This window comes from Ictidomys tridecemlineatus, chromosome 6 (genome assembly GCF_052094955.1).
Source record: "Ictidomys tridecemlineatus isolate mIctTri1 chromosome 6, mIctTri1.hap1, whole genome shotgun sequence".
Lineage (NCBI taxonomy): Eukaryota > Metazoa > Chordata > Mammalia > Rodentia > Sciuridae > Ictidomys > Ictidomys tridecemlineatus.
Window position 1 is genome coordinate 160,773,601 of NC_135482.1, and position 22,428 is coordinate 160,796,028.

General features: G+C 39.1%; 1 protein-coding gene and 1 long non-coding RNA gene across 5 annotated transcripts in view; one reads left to right on the forward strand and one right to left on the reverse strand.

Moving 5' to 3' along the window:
• Positions 1-3,067, reverse strand: part of Htr2a (5-hydroxytryptamine receptor 2A) — a 60,178-nt gene extending 57,111 nt beyond the window's left edge. For 2 of the 3 annotated variants that reach the window (XR_005732109.2, XM_021729744.3), the window contains exon 1: positions 1,449-3,067. Coding sequence is in view for 2 of the 3 variants with exons in the window: in XM_021729744.3 (XP_021585419.1) it covers positions 1,449-1,860 (412 nt within the window). In the remaining variant the exon portion in view is untranslated. The remainder of the gene's footprint in view (positions 1-1,448) is intronic. The other variant, XM_005330191.4, reaches the window with a different exon arrangement.
• LOC120888457 (uncharacterized) overlaps positions 1-22,428 on the forward strand; it is a 575,667-nt gene that overhangs the window by 95,939 nt on the left and 457,300 nt on the right. The gene's annotated exons all lie outside the window — the stretch shown is intronic.

The following is a 22,428-nucleotide window of genomic DNA, read 5'->3' on the forward strand; positions in this document are numbered from 1 at the left end:
TATCCTTTGGTGGGACTGCTGGGCGCCCCGCAGGTTGCCATAGGCATAGGGACCAGTCTGGGGTTGGGGGCAGGAATCTGGGCCGAATCAGCCATGAGCCCAGCAGCTGCCGCCAGGGGGCGCCCCTACACCCTGAGCCCGTGGTGCCAGTGGTCGCCTTCCAAGCCCAGCTAAAGCGCTCCCGCCCATCCTGCGGGGGCGGCGGGGGCGGGGAGAAGGAGGGATGCACCGGGCTGGGGGCGGTCACCCCCCTCTTGCTGAGGTTCCTGCACAGTCACCCTCCTCACCTCCCGCCCCCACTGGATTTTGCCTTTGAGCGTGGGGCGGGGTTTTAGAAGTGAGAAGTCCTCCAGAATGTCTGGGAAATGACAGGCAAATTTAATGAAATTATTTAGGTGTGACATTTGCATGGTGAAGCGGGGGTTAGCCTGGCAGTGATCATTAGTGACCCTTGCTTACCCGCTTCATACTGTTCAGGGATAGATGAATTTTAAAAGAAAAATTAGACTTTAAACTTGGCTAGAAAATCTCCTCTCACAGGCACCTCATTAGCCAATCTCTAAGGTCCAGAAGATTGCCAATGTGCCAGTGTCGGCAGCCTCAGTGTTCTCTCTTTGGCTCTCTGTTTAAGGAGAAATCTGCCTGTACCATTCATATTTTGGAAAGAGTATCATTCTCCCCAATGAAGCCGTCCCAGTGTTTGCAGACTCGCTGAGAGGTTTGACTGTGTCAAACTCTGTTGAGAAGAAAGCAAGATTAATCTCTTTCCATTTGTTTTCCACCCTCCTCCAAACCAGACTGGAGGAGTTTTATGCATATGCATTTTTAAAGAGTTGAGGGTATAACTCAAAGGCACTTTTCCAAATTAGCTTCTTTGGGCAGGCAACAATTAAAACTGGAGTAATTCATTTATTCTAATGGAGACTTTGAATGTTTTAACATTAAACCCACTCCACCACTAATGTTCTCTCTGCAAATGTTCCAAGGTAATTGGGAAGGTTTTACCACTCCATTAAGAAGTGCTGAAAACTGTGTGACAAAGATCAAACTGTTCTAAGTCTGGAATAATTGGATGGGAATGTAAAGGATTAAGAATCAAGTGGATTCAGAATTTTGGGTAAGTTACTGCTTGATGATGATATTGGGATATTTATAATCATTATTGCATACACCCCCATGTTTTAAAGCACAAACTTGTATCATTATCTTCCTACATAAAGTGTAAATAGAAAACACCAAAATGATCAGCTAATGTTGTCTAATGTTTGTTTTTCAAGGGAAACATCATTTTAAGGGTTAAAATTTAAGTAACTAGCATAACATGGTGATAGACCCTGGTCTACAAATAAACCTTCATATTTACAGTTCACCCGCTGAGCCCCTGCTAACAGCATGCACATGCTCTTTGTGATCAGTGTGGGTACAGCTGGGAAACTAATGCCACTCACCATACAGGATGGTTAACATGGACACGGGCATGACAAGGAAACCCAGCAGCATATCGGCTATGGCAAGTGACATCAGGAAATAGTTGGTGGCGTTCTGCAGCTTTTTCTCTAGGGACACTGCCATGATGACGAGTATGTTTCCAGCAATGGTTAGAATAATCACTACAGCTGTCAATAAAGCAGACCAGTTTTTTTCCTGGAGATGAAGTAAGGAGAAACATGTTGGTGGGAGGCACCCTTCACAGGAAAGGTTGGTTTGGTTTTCATACTCCATTGTCCAGTTAAATGCATCAGAAGTATTTGCTTCTCCAGAGTTAAAGTCATTATTATAATGCCTTGTGCCATCATTTAATTGCATTAAGGAGTTCGGAGTTGAGCTCAAAGAAGAATTTTCTTCACAGAGAATATCCATGTTGGAGTCGGAACTTGTAGCAGATGAAGTGTTGAAAGACTGACAAGTTATAGCCTCTGCTCAACGTTTATCTTTCTATCCCCGAGCTCTGTCGTGCCGATGCTGATGTACATGTGGGACTCCTTTGCAGTCTTTTCCCTCTCCCATTATTATGATAGTAGTTAAGAATGGCAATGCTCTTTAGATTGCTTGCCTTCACAATTTTAGTGGCGTCCTCTGTTGGGTTGTATTTTTTTTTTCCACCAAAGAAGGGCAAAATAAGCAGAATGAACTTTTATCACAGAGGTTGCAGAGTTTTGAGAATTCAGGAAGTCAAATGTGATCCTGGCCAAAGAAGAAAAGTTTTGTAACTACTAAGAATCTCTCTTAGTTATATCTCATTTGATTGGATAGGCTGATCACCTAGTTTTAGCCACAGTAATGTTCAAATAGCATGCAATCCAAAACAGTGAGGATGTATACAGTCTACATTAGGAAAGTCCATTAAAATTGCATCCAGAGTTAAACCCATAGTAATGGGATATACTTTGGGTTATAGTTCTGTCAGTCTTAGGCTGAATTGCCGCAACTGCTATCAGGAATTTCAGCTTGTATTATGTTGCTTAGTTAACAAAAGGAAAAAGAAAAAGTCCTGAAGATTAGCAGACAACTTTCCACACCAGAAATTCTCATGGAAATGATTACATTTTGGCCAAGCATGATTTCAAACCAGAAAAGAAAATTACACAGCAATAAAATGAGAGCAGCATGAAAACTTACATTTGTCTTCAGGGGTCCATGCGGTAGACATACTTGGATATTCTGTGCCTAGCTGCTTCTCGAATAGTAATGAAGCCGGTGTAAAATCCCCTCTTCCTGAGCTTGTAGCAGCATAATATGATAGTAATTTGATTTCTCTTTTGCTGACTTCAAAAACTGCATACAAGAGTCGAGCCAGTTCCAGCACTGTGAGGTCTGTGTTGGCTTCCTCTGCCACCGTTCGGCTTGGGTCCTCCCTCCCTGTGGGGCTCGCCTGAGCAGGCACACATTGATAAATCATCCACAAGCCCCTCTCAAAGTGACACAAAAGAACTGCACGGGAAAGTCGGAAGAGCTGTCTGCACCCAGGGGTTCCTGGTTTCCACGGGGATGGAGCTGCTCTCTGGCTGCCTCCTTCACTTCATCAGACCTCCCTCTATGTGTATGTCATAAACTGCAAGGTAGCAACAGCCGGGGAGGGCGGACCAAACAGGCTTTTTTTTTTTTTTTTTCTTTTTTGCTACATGTTAACATTGGGAAGTTTTTCTTTGCTTTAAAAAAGAAACTGGAGAAATGCTCTTTTGTGCAGATTCTTGATGAGGCAGGTAAGCCACACAGTGCTTAATCTTTTAGCTTGAAGGGTGAAGCAAGAACATAAATAAGGCTAGAAAATGGAATGTCCTGAGAGCTGGAAGCATACATCACTTCCATCCAAAGCCAACTGTGTTAGAGCCAAGTGGAATTACTTGACTTCCGCAACATGGGCTCAGGGTGGCAGGAAAGGCAATAACACTGATAAACTTATAGTGCTATTTTTATTTATGGCTAAATATGTACACCATTCAGCTAGATTATTTTTCTTCAGAAATGTACTACCCAGAAGTAGTTTAAAACTTCACATGTGATAGAGGATGAGTTTTTTTTTTTCCCCAGAAATAACACTAATGACAACATGCTTTATATGTAAGCTGTTTCCCAAGGAGTTTTTGTTTGTTTGTTTTAATTTGTTTCCACGTTTTCCAAGTAGATTTTAAGGAAGGCAAATGTAGCTCCGTATTTTTACAGATGAGAAAATGGATTCCTTCCTGATAGTTGGGACTTTCTAGGTTTCTGACCATCTCTGGCCTTTGCTTATTCTTTACATTCCCCTTAGACAATGCAACCATTCTCACGCCTTCAAAATGTTCGTGGCCAAATTTTGTACCTTCAAAGGTAATAATTTCCCCTCTGTTCCAGACCTAAATATCAGGTTGCCTTCTGGATGCTTCCATCTGCAGCCTAGTCTGTCATTCTCCCTTGTCCCACTTATATCTCTAGGATTATCTCCACCCCTTCTCCTGGTTCATGGAGTCACCTCATCCTACAGCTAGCTGGTGATACTACATGACTCTTCCTTCCTTCTCACTGCCAGATCTCACTAAGGGTCCAGGGCTACCTCTGTATGCATGTTTCCCCAATCTCGTCTCCAACCCACAGGTAGGTGGATGCTCTTTGGTTGAGGACTGCTTCATCTGCTTCCTGGGCTGCCCTGTGGCCATCCTCCTGCCCCACCACATCAAACACATGTGCAGTAGAGCATGCAGCTGAGAACACAGCTCTGGAATCACACTTGTTTGGGTTTGAATTCCAGCTCTCGAACTCAAAAATAGGAGACTCCCAAACAATCTGGTGGCTCCCTTTAAAGCTTAGCATTCTCCCTTTATACAAGGCAATAAAAGCAGTACCTTGTTCAGCGGGTTGTAGTCAAGCTAGAATGCGATAAAATTTGCAAATATTTAGTCTGAGTCTGGCGTATAGGGTGCTCTTGGTGCATGTTAACCATTTTATTTGTATTCGTATTGATATTATCACAAAATTCGCATCATCCCCTTGCCTCCATTCTTCCAGTCTCTTCCTTGGGGGCTGTATGATTTCTTTCTTAGTCTGCTATCTCCCCAGCGCCCTTACTTTTCAGGCTCTAACTTTTGCTCCTCTCCTGAGCAGCCTACCTGCAGACTTGTGCATTTCTGGACATGTTTACCTCTGTGAACTTGCAGTTCCATGTGTCTGGAATGCTCTCGCTGCCCCTCTCGGTGTCCATCTGGCAAATTCCTACTCAGTTTTCAAGGCTCAATTCCAAAGTTATCTCCTCTGAGGATCACAGACCCACCACCTACTACCTTTTTAACCTTAATGAAGCTTTTAACTACCTTTTGAGCTTGATGAAGGTATTTCATCTATATTTTAGTTTCTTCATTTGTATATAGGGAATGTTATTAATACTATCCCTGCCTCAGGATTAATTCGAAAGCTAAATCAATTGCTGGATGTGCCAGACACAGTTTAAGTACACAATAAAGGTTAGTTGCTATTGTTACCAAGCCTATTCTCATCAGGTTTGCTATGGCTCATCTTCAAAAGCCCGTGGCATCTTCTGCTATCTTCCATTGTAGTACTCACAGGTAGCACATAAGTTCATCAAGGCAAGAGTTGTCTATCCTGTTCATGGTTGGTTCTTAGATATACTTGAATGAATGAATGAACATATGGCGGATTTATGATGACCTGTTTACGTGTCTATATCTCTTCCATAGGGAATTTCCTGTTTATCTCTATACCTTTAATATAAAGCCTGCTGTCTCAAAAAGTATGTTACTCAGCAGATATGCTTAGATTGAATTGTTGACAAAATTAAAAAGGAGAATTGGGGAGAAGTCTAGAATCTTTTAAAAAATTACTTTGTCCAATGTGATACTCAGAGGACAAAGGAATTTAAAAAAATATTTGTGTTAGACAATGACTGTAAATCTTTGTGGGTTTTTTTTTTTTTTGTACCAGGAATCAAACATAAGGGTGCTTAACCACTGAGCTACATCCCCAGATCATTTTATTTTATTTTTTTAGAGACATGGTTTCATTGAGTTGCTTAGGGCCTCACTAAATTGCTGAGACTGGCTTTGAACTTGCAATCCTCCTGTTTTAGTTTCTGAAGCTGCTCTGATTATAGATATGCGTCACCACGCTTGTCCACTCTAAATCATTTTGAAGTAAAATTTTGTTTTATGGATTTCTTATTTCCTTAGAGAAGTCGGATGTCTCATACCTCACGAAGAACCTTTAAGCTTCTCCTTGCGGCCAAAGTAGTCAGCGAGTTTCTTGTTCTATGATTTACACTCTGAAGTAGAGTTGTTAGTAACCATCTAAGATTATTTGCAGTTTTATGATGCCTTGTTATAGAAAAACAATATGAACACAGTCTAGGACTTAGGCTACTGATTCTTAAACAGAGCTTGCCCATTAGTAGCATGATTGTCAGATTTGGTAGAATTTTTTTTTTTTTCAGGTCTGAGATTCCTTTTGAGTTTGGTGAGACTGGGGTCCCTTGGCTGCTGATTTGTATGCTGACGTGCTGTCCAGCTCTCCCTTCACACCTCAGGCGCTCACTTTCCCCGTTGCCGGAAATGGTTCTCAGTTCTCTGCAAATTACCCTCAGCCAAAGAGAACTTCTTGCCCATGGTCAAGCCCTGTCCCCAGGACAGCCTGCATATAAGGACTAGTCTGATCTGAGGTTGTCAACCTCTAACCCTCTTGTCTTTAGGCTGAATAACCCTCAGGGCCTCCCTGGTTCCAGAACCCTCTACAGGATCCCTGAGGTTTTTCTTGGGAACAAATCACAATTAAAATGCTTCTGGACCCTGTAAAGCCCTCTCCCATCCCCTACAGGTGGTCTGTGAGCTCTTCCCAGTAAACCTTCTGACACTCAAGTCTGTCTCAGAGCTGACATCCTGGGGGTCTAATCTAAGATTTTTTAAACTTGTGTTTTGATGCCTCAATAGCACCTGGATGAGATGGATGTCATTCAGGGAACACAAGGATAAGTGTGGTCTATATGTGGGTGACTGCTCCCGTGGCATCAACTTGGAGTTCTTCAATTGACAACTGACTTTACTTCCGAAATATAGCCAGAGGAATTTAAGGTCAACAACTCCAAAACTAAATTTATTATTCTGGGCAGAATGCCATCAGTAATTAATTGGACCTTATATATGGGGGTGCATTTTACAATTAGTTTATTCTGAAGAGTTCACCAGAAAGTGATTGCTTAAAAATTAGATGTTGATTTATTTTTCTAACTGGCTGCAGTAGTATTTGTAGTCCTGAAATTTTTTATGCTGAAGTTATTGGGTTTCTGAAACATTAGTGCCTTATAGATGTTGTGTAGAAGGAAAAAAAAAAGTTCTTTGAGCACATAAATCTGCAACATACTGCATCCCGTAGCCTCCTTTAGGAAATGTACAGTGTGCATTAGCATATTAAAGGCTGTGAGAGATCCTGCAGTAATGAAATCTGTTTATATTTGTCTTATTTTTTCCTCTTCCAGAATACTCCTTGTAGGTCAATTTTATTAGTTTAAATTGTTCTAATTTACTTCTGTTAAATTATAAAGTATGTGGTCCAGTGAATTTTTAAAAAAATTTTTTGACAACTGTATATGCCCTTGTAACCAACACCTAAGTCAAGATATCTACCATTTCTATCACTTCTGAAAGTTCTCTGGTGCTCCCCTCCCCCCTTTTTTGGTGGGAGTGGTACCAGGGATTGAACTCGGGGGTACTCAGCCACTGAACCACATCCCCAGCCCTATTTATTTAGAGACAGGGTCTCACTAAGTTGCTTAGCGCCTCACTTTTGCTGAGGCTGGCTTTGAACTCATGATCCTCCTGCCTCCGCCTCCTGAGCTGCTGAGATTATAGGTGTGTGCCTCGTGCTCTTTTTTGCCCTTCACTTAAGACAAAAATATACCATGTATTTTCATTTATGTTTAATTTCTTTTGCTTCATAATATGCTTGTGAGATTTTCTATATTGCTTTGAGAGAACTTTTCATTTTTAAAGAATTATAGTCTGAGAAACTCTTAAATGGTATAGACATTTAGGGATCAACCCTTTGTGTTTTGTTTTTTTGTTCAAAGGAATGTAGACCAGATCCTTGTTCTGTGTTTCACAGCCTAATTTTTCAAGATGGTGCCAGCAGCATAGAATTCCATTATTCTTTTTTTCTTTTTGATGTGCTGAAGATTGAACCCAGAGCCTCAAACATGCTAGGCAAGTGCTGTACCACTGAGCTATATCGCCAGCTACTCATTTTGTTTCTTAAAAGTATATCTGAGATTTTATTACCCAGATCTTATCAATGGTCTGAGAATTGAGTGATATTTAATCTGTCGCTTCTTTTGACTGTTCTAATTCTCAGGATTGAAAAAAACCAGACTTCAGGATCCCTGTGTACCTGAAATACACGTCTTGAAATGCCATTGACTTGCATCAAAAGAAATGAGGACTTGATATGAGCTAATGACGTCTATTTTTAAAATTTTCTGTGATATTTAACAATATTTATTATTTGAACAGGTAACTGTGTCGAGCACTATTTTATGTGCTAAGTATACCTGTGATGGTAGATAGGGTTCCCACTTTATTTAATTCAATTCACTCAAATAATTGGCTACAGCACAGGTGTGTATAGAGATAAACTTGGGAGTGGATGGCATACTGCTGGCATTTAAAGTATGATACTGGGTGAGATTATGTAAGTGAGTAGAGATAGACAAGGTCTGAGTACTGAGCTCTGGATTTTAGGGCGGGGAGGTGTGGAGGAAGTAGTCAGGGAAGTTGAGAAGGGGCACCCAGGGAATGAGGGAGGGACACGGAGAATGTGGTATCTCAGAAGTTGGTTGAAAGAAGTACTATCAAGGGGAGAGAGTGCACAGTTAGGTCAAATGTTCCTGATAAGTTGACTCTCACAGGGACTGAGTAGAATACAGTGAAGACTGAGGACCATTGCATTTGTCAAAATGGTAGCCTCTGGTGGCCTTGATAAGAACTGTTCCACTAGAATGGCTGGAATTAAATCTCAATAAATGGGTTCAAGAGAAGAACTGAGGATGAGTATGGATGATGACTTTGAGGATGACTGGGAAACAGCAGAGAAATAGAATGTTAGTTGAAGGGATAAGAGGCAAAAAGATTTTTTTTTCAAGATTGGATAAATTATATATATTGCTGTGTATGATCCACTAGAGAGGGAGGGAAAAAATGCTGCAATAAATGCAACAGAATTGTTGAAATGAGGTTGAGTACATGAAAATGTACAAATACTCAAGTGGAGGGTTTTTTCTGTCATAGCCAGAGAGAAGGCACAAGGTATGTGCACAGGTACACACGGCTGGTAGATGTAACAGACGATGCCCAGACCCTTTGAGAGATTTATATTCTAGTTAAGAGAGATGGTAAAAAATAGGTATTTTTTATAGGTATTTTTTACATGTTATAGAAGTTCTATGAAGGAGATTCTAACAGGTTCTGTGATCAAGAGTGTGAAAGTTTGAGGAACAGCTTTTTATACCGTGGTCAGAGAGGGAGGAGGATTGGTGGCCGTGAGGCAGGGAAGGAGGTTCAGCCGAGTGTCATGTAAGCTTTTCTGGGTCAGGGTAATGGTCCAGATTCTATTTTAAGTACAGTGGGAAGCCACTTAGGGTCTTAGGGAGTGAAAGGATTCCCAGGTTATAAAAGGATTGTGGTTGCTGTGTGGAGAACGGGTGGAGGGTAGGAAGAATGGAATGAGGGAAATTGGTTAATAGTAATTACGTTGTTCTAGTGAAGGATGCGGACGTATGGAGATGGAGAGAAGGGGACAGAAATAATTTAGAAACAGACTCTGGCTTATTATGAGTGGGGTGGGTGAGGGAATCAAGGCATGGATCAAGGATCACTTCAAGGGTTTCTCAGATTGAGCAGCTGGGTAGGTAATAGTATCATTTATGGAAATGGGAAAAAATGCAGGGTTGAGCTGGGAAAATGATCCACTGTGTTAGCGGAAGGCACTTCTCAGCTCTTCTATTTTTGCTGTGTTTTTTATTTGGCCACGTTGGCTCTGGAGCCTGACTCATCCTTGGGTGCTTCAAGAGGCATCACATTCAGGTCACAGGGAGGCCGTTTGGTGCATTATTGCTCTGGAGGTAAATAGCACTCCAGTCGGTTAGTAACCTAAAAGTATAAGTGGATTTCCTGAAATATCTAATTTACTACCCAGGCATGACCTGGGTTTGGGAGAAATGAATATATTATCACGTAGCTTCTCATTGTAGAGCAAGATGATGACTTTTCTCATAAAAAGGAGTACAGAACTGTTTGAAGCACAAATACTTTTTGCTAGTTTCACAAAATTTCGAAGGTGTCTATTGGTGGAATCTTGAAGACATTTGGCCAGGAGCCCAAATTTTGTTCTGGCACCAACTGTTAGGTGTCTGTGGTATGTGCTGAAGGAATATTTGAGACAGATTTATTGCTTACCCCTCACTAAGGGTAACTTCCGAATTAAGAGAAACATTTTGGGCCAGGTTTATCAAACTAGCACTAAGAAACCAGGCAGTATCTGAGAGGAAAATAGGAGGCATAAAAGGAAAAGAACCAAAGTGCATCATTCAAAGGAAGGATTTTTAACCTCTTTGCTCCTTTCAATGAAGGAATCTTTTAGCAGTTTAGTCTAATTGTGTCGTTGGTCTTGACCTATATTAGCATCTTACTTCCTCTGTGAAGAATGACGATGAGGAACAGGGGGAAGTCTTGAATTCTTACAGGATGAAATGAGTGGTAGACCACACCCTGGGTTCCTCTGTTTTCCAATGGGTTCAGTAGCCACAAGTCCGTATAAAGTACTGCCTTCTTGAAAAGATGCCATTAGGTCAGAAAGGTCAAGTTCTCACCTTCATGAGACCACTTTTCAAATCCAAGTTATTGTTTTCTACCTGATGTGGATGCTTCAGGTAGGTAAGTCCCTCAAGGCCTTTTATAAATAGAGTCCCCAAAAGTCACTGAAATGGACTAGAACATTACTTCAATTTAGTTACTCCTAAAGACACACTATATGTTGAGATAAAATGACTCTTCCTGTCTATTTTCCATCTCAATGCTCAATTATGCTGTTCAGAATAAGGTTTTAGGTCAGTATACCTTATGTTAATCTGCTTTCCATTACTGTGACAATATACCTGAGATGAGAAACCAATGAGGAGAAAAGGTTCATTTAGGCTCAAGTTTTTAATCCATGGTTGCTTGGCCAAGTTGCCTAGTGCTACAGTACATCAGGGCAGGAATGTGGGACAGAGGAGGTCGGAAAAAATCCTCATGGAGGATAAAACAGAGAATCGGGGGCTGGGTCCCCATATCCCTTTCAAGGGAATATCCTCAGTGACCCCACTTCCTCCAACTAAATCCCATCAATGGCGCCATGACTGGGGACCAGGCTTTTAACGCGTAGGCCTTGGGGGTGCATCTTGGATCTAAACAGTAGCAGACCTCCTCAGTTTTGGAGTAAAGAAGATACTCATGAACGAGTTTTATTGGTAAAAGTTAATCACTCAGAGTTCCCATCTGCCCTTAAAACGGGATGTTTAATCCCTCCCCCCATTTAGCCCATCACTATCTCCACATCTTTTGAAATTGATAAGTGTTAGGGGATCTTGGACCTAAGAGGTCGGTCCTGCTTCAAACCTCCTGTGGGGAGAGAGTTGATCAGTCCACAGTTGCCATTGCTTCTTGCTGCCACACAGTGTCTCTGTTGAAGCCTTTTCCATCCCTTAGGAACAGTGTGTCTTCAGTCACGGAGCTGGCCTCGTTTCCCGGGTGCTCTGCAGTGGTTGGGTAGTGAGACTCTTCCTTTATTCTCAGGAGGTGACCATTGCACCCCGAGTCGAGACTGCAGTATGTGAGTTGTTTCTAGAGATCCTCCTTGTCCCTTGGAGGTTGTGAACCCTCAGAGGAATCAAAGGTTGGACAGCTGCCCTTAAACATTTTAAAGGAGACTCATTCACGAAATGAGTTGACATTGATTCGTGTTCTTTAGGTTCCTTCCAATCCTGATATTGTTTGATTTTTGTAAATCTAAACAAAATGAAAATATTGATATCTTAAATCTGGTTGGGATTTCATTCTTAAATGTAAAAAAAATTGTAAACAATCCATGTAAAAGGATTTCTTTTTCTAAACTTCACATCCTATTTCCTTCTAGATATTTTATTTGCTAATATGCGAATGTTTGCATTTTTGTGTTATTGCATATGTATGATTTACATGTGGTGTTTATGAAACTTCAACATATACAGATTGGTAATGGAATTCAATGGTGCATATACTATAATTCATTTGATTTTTCTTTTTTCCAAATAGGTTAAATAAAATATTGGCATTTCAAGCACCAAATTTCAAAGATGCCACCAAATAGCTCTCACACATAGTATGCTAATTTAGAGTCTTACCAACTACTACTCAGTATTTTCCTCACACCTACCATAGGGTTCTTTAAATTTGCAGTTCTAACACCAATATATCTTATGAACTACCATACGGTTATTCTAATAAAACTTGTGTCAGGCTATGAAACAAGATTCTTTTTTTATTTATAATGAAGATACTTAGAAGTTTGTATAAATGAAAAATTCTTTTAAGTCCTAAAAACAAGGCAAGAATTTCAGAAGCCACTATCTTATTGACTCAGAAAAGCCCTGGTTTCCACACCCAAAATCACATCACAGTTTGAGATTCCTGGATTTTACCATTTCTATTAGTGTTGCTTTAAACTGAATTTTAGCAACTTGTTTCTACATAATTTCTTTGCAAAGATGAAGTGCTTTTCTGTACATCATTTACATAAGAAGGCAGTCTAGGGCTGGACATATAACTCAGTTGGTAGAGTGCTTGCCTTGTATGCACGAGGTCCTGGGTTCAACATTCAGCACCAAAAAGGAAAAAAAAAGTTAGTCTAGAACATACATATTTGCAGAAAATTTCATCTACTAATGCACTGTGAAAATTTGACATACAGAACCATGACTATCAGTCTTTTACAGGTCTTCTAACTTAAGTAAATGTACACCTTTAACTACTTGAGGTACCAGCTTTAATAGCTTTAAAAGAAGAAAATCATATTCATGTTAGTACTTTATTTCCTACTTGTCCACCCAATTCTGTTATATCATTTTAAAAACCTTTTGAGGGATGATAACACTAAATCCTATTTTGTGATCACAATCCCTATATCTTTTCTAGTTCTAGTCCCATAGTTTAATGGGATGAATGCTGACCACTATCTATTTTGGTATAGAAGTCTCTCTTGATTGGTTCAAGAATGTTTTTTAGTGGTTTCTTAAAAAATAAGTCATGGAACAATACTAAGAGAGTGCTAAAAACTTAAAAAGTGTTCAAATATTATACTTGAATAACATTTGAATAGTCTAAAATTGTCAGGTCACATTTTCTTTTCTCGAGGATACTACAGATGTTGAGTAGGCTATCTTTTGGAGTTGAATGTGGATTCAGAAGTAGGAGTATAGTGACATTCCTCCAGCCCTTTTTAGGTGTCTTAAGATGTTTGAATGTTCTAAGGTCTCCTTTTGTTAATTTGTTCTAACTTTTTCTATTCAGTTAAGTTTACCAGAATGTGTGTGTTTGTGTGTGTGTGTGTGTGTGTGTATATGTATATATATATATATACATACATACACACACACAAAAACACACATATATATCTATATACTTTACATATATGTGACTATTATTGTGCATCAGATTTTCCTGAAACATTATGTCTTTCCATCTGTAGATTATATTCTTCTTGACTGTCTCTCAAATTTTCTTAATCTTAAATTTTTTATTTGGATTTTCTTAGAGATGCCAATTATGAGTATGTTATCTTGCCTTTTTATTCACTTTTCCCAAGCCGGCTGCCTTTGTCTCTTACTGTGTTTTAGCAGTGTCTGTTTTCTGCTTCCCATGTGGCCTACATTTCTTTGCTTTTTCTTTTCTTCTAGGGCCAGCTCCTGTTATATCTCCTGATATCCCTGCTAATCTTATTTGAGATTACTTGAGAGTTAGTCACTGCTTGAAGTTCTTGTTTACAAAAGAGATTTATTAAGGTCTTTACATTCATGTCATATGTTTGGTAAAACTTTCAAATCTCCATGGAAATTTTCTGGGAGGAAGAATATTCTGTGAGTTGCCTTTCTTCTGCTTTTTCCCTTAGACCAATTCTTCGTTGGTCCTTCAGGGCCAAAGCCTGGTCCTGTCTAGTGGATTTATGTCTGATTTGGTGAAGTTCCAGATCATACTGTGTGTGTGTGTGTGTGTGTGTGTGTGTGTGTGTGTGTGTGTGTGTGTAAAAGACACTTTAGCCTTACATCTCCCTAGCCAGCAGAGACTGATGCTGTAGGTCAGTGATCAATGCAAATGTCCTATCACCCCCCTGGTCTACTCACTAACGGAAAGTCTCTTGATTTCTGAGTCTTGCCTTTTTCTGTGCCAATCGGGATGAGGAAAGCTCTTGCTATCAGCATGCCGACTTCATTCTGCTTGTTACAAAAAAAGGGGAATCATCAGTCTTCCCTCTCAGAGTTTGCCACCTCTTGAAAAAAAAAATGGTTGCTGCCAGCTTTGTCTGAGATCCATGGCCAAAGGCATCCTCTGGCACCCTCCCACACCATTCTTTGACCTCCACTGAATGTGGCAGCCCTCTCTCATACATGGTAATTTAAGACTACCAATTTGGCAATTTGGTTGAAAATAGAGTCTGCATTGGGCATCTTTTTTTTCATGGTACAATTGAAAGGAGAAACAATGTTTTTGTCTACATATTTTGGATGTCTTATTGCATTAGTAGAATGACTCATGTTTGAATCAGTCACATAGACTAGGTTTTTTTCCCCTAAGATTTATATTTTGTGTCAAAGCTTTATATTTCAATTCATTCTAAGTTCCTGATATTATAATTTCAAAGCTTAGGAAAACAGATAAAATGTGTGTGTAAACATCAAAAAGAAAAGTCCTTTAAGTGTAAGACAACTTGAACAAGAGCTAGCTTTCTTAGAGACATTACTACTCAAGCTTTTGATGTGGAATAGAAGACTGATTGATACCTTCTCATGGCCAGAATTAATAAAATGTTGATGTATTCCACTCAATAGGAGGGTGATCTTACCTAGAGCTGGGACCTTATACTGTATACTATATACTACTATATACTACTTGTTACCTGTCTTATAAATAAAGCTTTATTTTAATGCAACCATACTCATTCACTTACATATTGTCTGTGGCTTCTTTCATGATCCAAGGGCAGTGTTGAGTATTGTCTGAAATCATGTGGCCTATAAATTGCAAGATATTTGGCCCTTTACAGAAAAAAATTACACCTGCTTTAGAAGTAATTCTCTGTGAAATGCAAATTGAAACTACACTGAGATTCCATCTCACTCCAGTCAGAATGGCAATTATTAAGAATATAAGTAAAAATAAATGTCAGTGAGGATGTGGGGAAAAAGATACAAACATATATTTCTGGTAGGACTGCAAATTGATGCAACCACTCTGGAAAGCAGTATAGAGATTCCTCAGAAAATTTGGAATGGAATCACTACTTGACCCAGTTATCCCATTCCTTGGCATATACCCAAAGGACTTAAAATCAGCATACTATATTGATGCATCAACATCATTGTTCATAGCAGCTCAGTTCACAATAGCTAAGCCACAAAACCATCCTAGAGGTCCTTCAATAGGTGAATGGATAAAGAAAATATGGTACGTATATACAATGGAATATTACTTGGCCATAAAGAAGAATGAAATTATGGCATTTGCCAGTAAATAGATGGATCTGGAGGCTATCCTGCTAAGTGAAATGTGCCAATCTCCGAAAAACCAAAGGCCAAATGTTCTTTCTGATATGTGAATGCTGACTCACAATAGTAAGGTAGGGGGAAGAGGGAAGGTTCACTGGGTTAGACGGGATGAAGTGGGGAGAAAGGTGGGGGATGGGAATGGGAAAGACAGAATTAATCAGACATCATTTTCCTATGTTCATATATGAATACACAATAGTGTAACTCTACGTGGTGCACAGCCAGAAGAATTGGAAGTTTTATTCCATGTATGTATAATGTCAAAATACGTTCTACTGTCATGTATAGCAAAAAAGAATAAATTGAAAATAAAAGTAATTCTCTGTTTTTACAATTCTCTATTTCTTCCCCCCCCCCCTTTGGAGTCATTCCAATAATAAAATAAAAGCCTCAATCTCCCTTTTCTTGCCTCCCAATAGAAAGCATGTGACAGTTTGGCTTATAAACAGAACTTATTTTTTAGCTACAGGCCTGACCACATTTTTTTTTCCTAAGTGACCAATTCACTTTTTGGAAGATGCCGAAAAAGGGGGAAAAGAAAGATTTTAAACTCTTATGAAAGAGTGAAGTTAAATAATTCTGTTGTCTTCAGTTACCTTTTTGATATTTAGAAGACTATCTTGTAATATACTGACATTTCATGACTGTACGGCTCTCTCCAACTTCTATTAGTATCTGTTTTGATGATGATTTCTATGACTAAAAGTCGCTTGCAATTGACCCTAGTGGCCAATGACACTAGAAGACGATGGAGTAGAAAACAAGCTGCTTTGCCCAAATACTCCTTTCTCTTCCATTCTGCATTTTGCTTCCACTTCTTAAGAGCATGTTTTTCTCAATCAGAAATCATAGATTATATCCTGACTATACGCACCATTATGAAAATAAAAGCCAGTGAAGGAGACATCATTCTTGTTGGGAAAGCACTGCGGTACCAACAGGCAGAACTGTACGAACCTGTGGTCGGTTCTTTGCTGTGTTTGATTTTGGTTGATCAGGCACTTATTATTTTCCCTGTTAATCCTTGATCTTTTGATTCACACTCGGGTTATTGAAGTGTCTCCTATTTTTCTTTGCCTTGTGTGAATAATGCTGGTTAATTTTAAGTTTTGCTTTGTTTCAGATTTCAACCTTTCTATTCCGTCTTCTCTAGCTCCCATCTCTTCTGGAGCCTAGATGACAACCCGGTGGCGAGGGCAGAATCTTGACACACAGTGAATATTGGGTCAAAGTGCTGTGACTAATAAATGCCAGCCACATGGCGGCATTTGAAAATGAGCCACTTTTAAGTGGAAACACAGCCGTGCTGACTCCCATTCAGCTAGACAGTCTTCAATATCCAGATGTGTCTTTTTCTCTTGCATTTGAATTTGGCTGCTGGAGTCTGATCTTTACTTACTTCAACGACATATTTTAGTGACACCCTACTGAGTCAGGATCACAGCTCCAGGTTGTTGAAAACAGTGTCACAGCGAGCGAGCACTCTTTTAGACTTTACATTGTGCACCACAGGTACGGTTGCCAGGGAACATGTCTTTCGGGTAGCTCGGTCGGTTACCATCTACCATTTGCTTTCCCATCCCCCAAAAGCACTTAAAATTGGAAAGATCTAAAAATCCTCTGGAATTATATAATTCTGAACTAGCATAAACATTCCACTGAAGTATGTTTGCTCACCAAAATATTGAGTTATACCGTGCTTATACAATCTTACTTCATTCAAGAATGTGGCAGTTGGTTTTGTATGAAACATGTTCCTATTTTGAGTCAAAGAAGGGAGATGAAGGAATGTTAATACGGCCGTGTGCCGAGTGTGATGGTTTACACAGGTGGGTTCCATAGTCCTGGCAGTAAGTGTTATTCTTATATCACTATGTGTATTAGTTTTTTTTTAATGTCTTGGTTTCAAATTTTTAAACATCGTAAGGATCCTTGTTTATTACGGACATTTTAGATTTACTTCACCTTTTTAATTAGATTGCTTTCTAAATTAAATTTGATATATCATTTTGAAGTGCCCCCATCCTACTTATACAGCTGCTTAACTTTTCTCAGTGGCACGTTCCTGTGTTATCAGCATTCAGATTGAGAAGCAGAAAATATCGGCATCCATGAGACCCTTTTTGATCTCCTTCTAGTTAGTCTTCCCCTAACTCCAAGGGTCGTCACTTTCCTGATTTCCAACAGCAAAAATGAGCTTTCGGATCTTGAATTCCCTATTAATAGGAGCATGTGGTATGCATTCTTTTGTGTCAATGTTTTTGCTTTTGCTCAATGTTTCATTTGTGGGATTCCTGCTCATTATTGCATGTAGCCCTAGATTGGTTTATAGCATTGTTGTCTGAATAAACCACAATGTATTTATCCATTCTACTTCCCTAAGCTTTTGGCTAGTCTCTAGTTTTGGACTTTTAGGAACAGTGTGGTTCTAGTCTAGATTATGTTTTGCAATAAATGTCATTTTCTGTTGGGTACCTACTGAAGAGTGGAATAGTTTGCTTCCTTTCTTCCTTCCAATTGTAATAGGGATTCCCAGTCATTGGTTCATTCAACAAATATGTCTGGAGATTTTTCAAAATATATACATCTGTATTCTACCTTAGAGAGTTACTACTTTTTTTTTTTAATGATGGAACATGTCAGTTAATCATTTCTCCATATAAAAGATATGTCAGGGTGTGTGTACATTGAGAAATATGATATCTAATGCTACTTTATATAAACATGATAAAACACATTTATACTTACTTTAGCTAATTTCTATTTTTATCTTTCATTTTTACAAAGATAATGTTTCACCCAATTCTGTTTTATCTAATGTTGACCCCAAGCCCTTTGTGTGTTCTGTACTCAAGGGATTCAGTGTTTTCATTTGAGCGGGTGTTTCTATCAGACCAAGGATTTAGTTGCTCTTATTATAAAAAGAATGTGTTCTCCTTTCAAAAAGAAATCAAGCAGAGGAGAGATACAAAACAAAAATGAGAGTTCTATTCATGCACCGAACACCACTGGTGCTGGCTTCTCCAACCCAACTTGGTAAGCAACAGACAAGGGCTGTTTACAAGCGCTCCATCCTCTAAATGTACGAGGTGTCTCACTTATTTGGCAACATGGTCATCTAGTTTGTGACTTTGGGCTGGCCAAGTCATTTCAAGCCTCAGTTTCCTCTCCTATAAGACAGGGTGGCAACACCTCCGAGAGTTACTGTGAGACTTAAATGCAACATCTTGAAAGAACCAAGTGTACTCCCTGGAGTATGATCGACACTGAATAAACAGAGCCATTGGACTATAATTATGATAGTGGCTAACAATCTGCTTTCAGAACAAAGCCCTTAATGAAGGAAGAAGGAAGGTGCTTTGTATGATACCTCCAGGCAGTGTTTCTCACTTTATTAAAATGTCTGTTCCATTTTAATCCTGTTTCCAGAGAAGCAAGTTGGAAGCTTGTTCCGTTCACAGAAAATGGCAGATAATATATATATTTTTTTAATTTGTGGAGTTACAGATATGCCAGTCTGCCTAAAAGGTGAATTTTCTAGCATCCAGACATCTCTGTCAGGGAGATGATAAGATTCTGTCCTTTTTTCATATCTTGTGTGACAAAGTATCTTTTAGTTTATATTCCCCTATACAAGGCCCTTATTGACTCGGTATAAACGTGAGGTCCCAAATTTCTCCAATATATGTTGCTTTTCAGTTTGATTCTTTCTCTACAGAACCCGTTCCTGACGCTTTTCTCAAATAATTGTTTTCGTAGCACTTCAAAAGCTGAGAGAGACTGCTGAGGGTCCTTGGCCAGTTTCATAAGGACATGATCAGATTTACACCCACACCCCACAAATATAGCCTCACTCATTTTACTCGAATGGAATAATTTCTGCAGATTTCCTTACATGCCGAGTTCAGGCTTCCTTCTTTACGACTGAGATACCATGTAGTTTACAGACCCACTTACGATTGTTCCCTCCTGCTGGTGAGGGTCTTCAGGTCCCTGGCATTTTGTAGACAGAGCCCCTTTGTATAACAGTGTCTCGCAACTCCACTGAGTAGAACAAATAGATAAACAGGCGCGTGCACCTCAGTATGTATCAGGGATGTGCTCTGAAATAGATGTGCCTAATTTTTTTATAAGTTTGAATTTTATGAGAAGGAAAAGTAATTGCTCCTTTTTTTTGGAGGGGGAGAGTGTAACCAGGGTTTGAACTCAGGGGCACTCGACCACTGAGTCACACAGCCCAGCCCTATTTTGTTCTTAATTTAGAAACAGGGTCTTACCGAGTTACTTAGCGCTTTAGGTTTTTTTTTTTTTTTTTTTTTTTTTTTTTTTTTTTTTTTTTTTTTTTTTTGCTGAGGCTGGGTTTGGACTCTGCATCCTTATTGCCTCTGCCTCCTGAGCAGCTGGGATTACAGGTGTTCCCAATTAAGTGCCTTTGAGAGGATGGTTAAGTTCTTTCTCTGTAAGACAGGCTCAGAACCAACTTTGGCATTTGATGGTGGGCTGAGATAAGAATGTCGGAAGGAATCTAGGCAGAAGAGCAGAGGAATTGGCTGTTGCCCGTGGTCTCATGTAGACCCATGGCATCCAGCTTGAAAAGCAGATGTTCTCAGCACTTAAGTTGCTGTTCAATATTTCCCTTTTGTTTTTCTATGTATTAAATCTAAACTAACTTAAGGAAAATGAGAGTAGCTTAAAACAGTTTGTTTCAACTACTAGAGAAACAATTCAAGAGGGGTTTTTTTTTTTTGCTGAAAATGGGACATCAAAATGTTTATGTCAATTACTGTGTGCAGATGTATTATTTACTATTAGGATGAATGCTGGTAATTTTATGAATATTTATAAGTTAACTATCTCACACTGCACTGGCCTTAACAAATTAGTTCCCTTGTTGAACCAAAAACATAAGAAAATGTACCTATGATAAATTCCATACATTTTTAAGGACTTTAGTTTTTAGAGCAGACTTAGATTTATAGAAAAATGAAGGTACAGAGATTTCCCATAAAACCCTCTGTCCCCACACAAGCACAGCTTCCCCTGTTATCAACATCCCTCCAGGATGGCACATTTTAAAAAAATTAGCCTTAAGTTGAGACGTCATAACCACCCACTGTTCATGGTTCACAATAGAGTTTCCTCTTGGTGTTATATATTTTATGGGCTTGGATGTCTGTATGCAGCACATCTGACATGGTAGTATCAAAGTATTTTCAGTGTCCCCCAAATCCTCTGTGTTTTTCCTATTCATCCCTCTTCCCCTAGTCCTTGCCAATGTCTGACCTTCTTAATATATCTGTAGTTTTGTCTTTTCTAGAGTTGAATGTTGATAGAATTGTACAGTATATAGCTTTTTCAGATTGACTTCTTTCACTTAGTAATGTCCACTTATAGTTGTTTGACTTTTTATGGCTCATTTCTTTTAAGTGCTAACTAAAAGAAAATAAAATAAAAATAAACCGGGATATATCGGTTTATTCACTGAACGAAGGACATCTTAGTTGCTTCCAGCTTAAGACAATGACAAACTAAGCTGCTTATAAACATCCACATGAAAGATTTTTTTGGACATAAGTTTTCAGCTCCTTTAGGTAAACACCCAGGAGCAGGACTGCTGGATCCTATGGAAAGACTGTTTGGTTTCACTCTTTTGTATTCCATTTTGTTCTGACAGTTCAGATCATTGTGAAAGTGGCTGTGTTATTTAAGAATTGTTTGGCAGCAAGAAATGGAACTTAGATAAGCTAGCTTAAGCCCAGAGGAACGTCAGCAGCACACAGTGTTGCAGATCTCAAGGATGGTGCTGCTGAGCCTTTCTCAATGGCATGTGGAGCCATGAACTCACCCATCCAGAGGTATAAAGGCTGTCCTCCTTAGGGGGCTTCTTTTTCTTAGTAGCTTATGCTTAACTCATCTGCCACCTTTGCTTTCATTCTCATTTGCTGCCAAAAGATTTTGCTGTTTGCCTTGCCTGGTCCAACATCACCTCCCCAGCTTCCACTAAAAATTACCTCCCAGTTCCGGTAGCGGCTCTTTTTAAAAATTTTTGAATGATACTTTCTATTTTAAGATCACTGTAGATAGGTATGCAGTTGAATGGAATAACAGATTTTATGTACTCTTTACCAGTTTTCCCCAATAGGAACATCTTACAAAATAATGTTATCATAATCAGAATATTGATCATGACACAGTCAAGGTACAGAACAGTTTCAGTGCCATGAGACTCCTTTGTGCTGATCTTTATAGCCACGCCCACTCCTCCTGTCTACCACTAATCTGTTCTCCATTATTATAATTTGTCATTCACAGAAAGGCATGTTAAATGGAGTCATACAGATTTCAAATGGAATTGGTATTTTCACTCAGCATAATTATCTGGAGATTCATCCTTGTTTACTTATTTTGGTGTATCAGAAATTCCTTTTTATTGCTGAGGTGTGGTCTTTGGAGTGGTTATACCAATATGACCATTTACCTGTTGAAGGACATTTAGACTGTTTCCAGTATTTTTTCTGCTACTGAAAATAAAGCAGCTAGAAACATTCATGTACAGGTCTTAATGTGAATGTTTTTATTTTTCTGGGATAAATACCCAGTAATGTAATTGCTGAGTTGTAAGGTTGGTGGTATGGTTAGTGTTTTTTTTCGGTAATAAACTGTCAAACTATAGTCCCCAATAGCTGTCCTGTTTTCATTCACATTAGCAGCATCTAAGGGATTTGCACCCTTGTCAGCATTTGGTTGCTGACACTACATTTCATATTAGTCATTCTGATAGGTATGTAATGACATCACAGTGTGCTTTTAATTTTAATTTCCCTAGTGTTTGTCTCTTTTGCCTATTTTTAAGTAGGTTTGTTAGGTTTTTTTTTGCTCCTAGGCTTTGGGTATTCTTTATATATTCTATATGCTGGTCCTTTATTGGATCTGTGGGTTTGTAAATATTTTTCCTATTTTGTAGTTATCTTTTATATTATCAATAGGGCATTTCTATAGCACAGAAGTTTTTAAATTTATATAAATTATATATAAACTATATATAAATTTCCTTTATGGATAATGATTTTGATGCATAGTCTGAAACCCTTTGCTTAGCTCTAGACTGCAAAGATTTT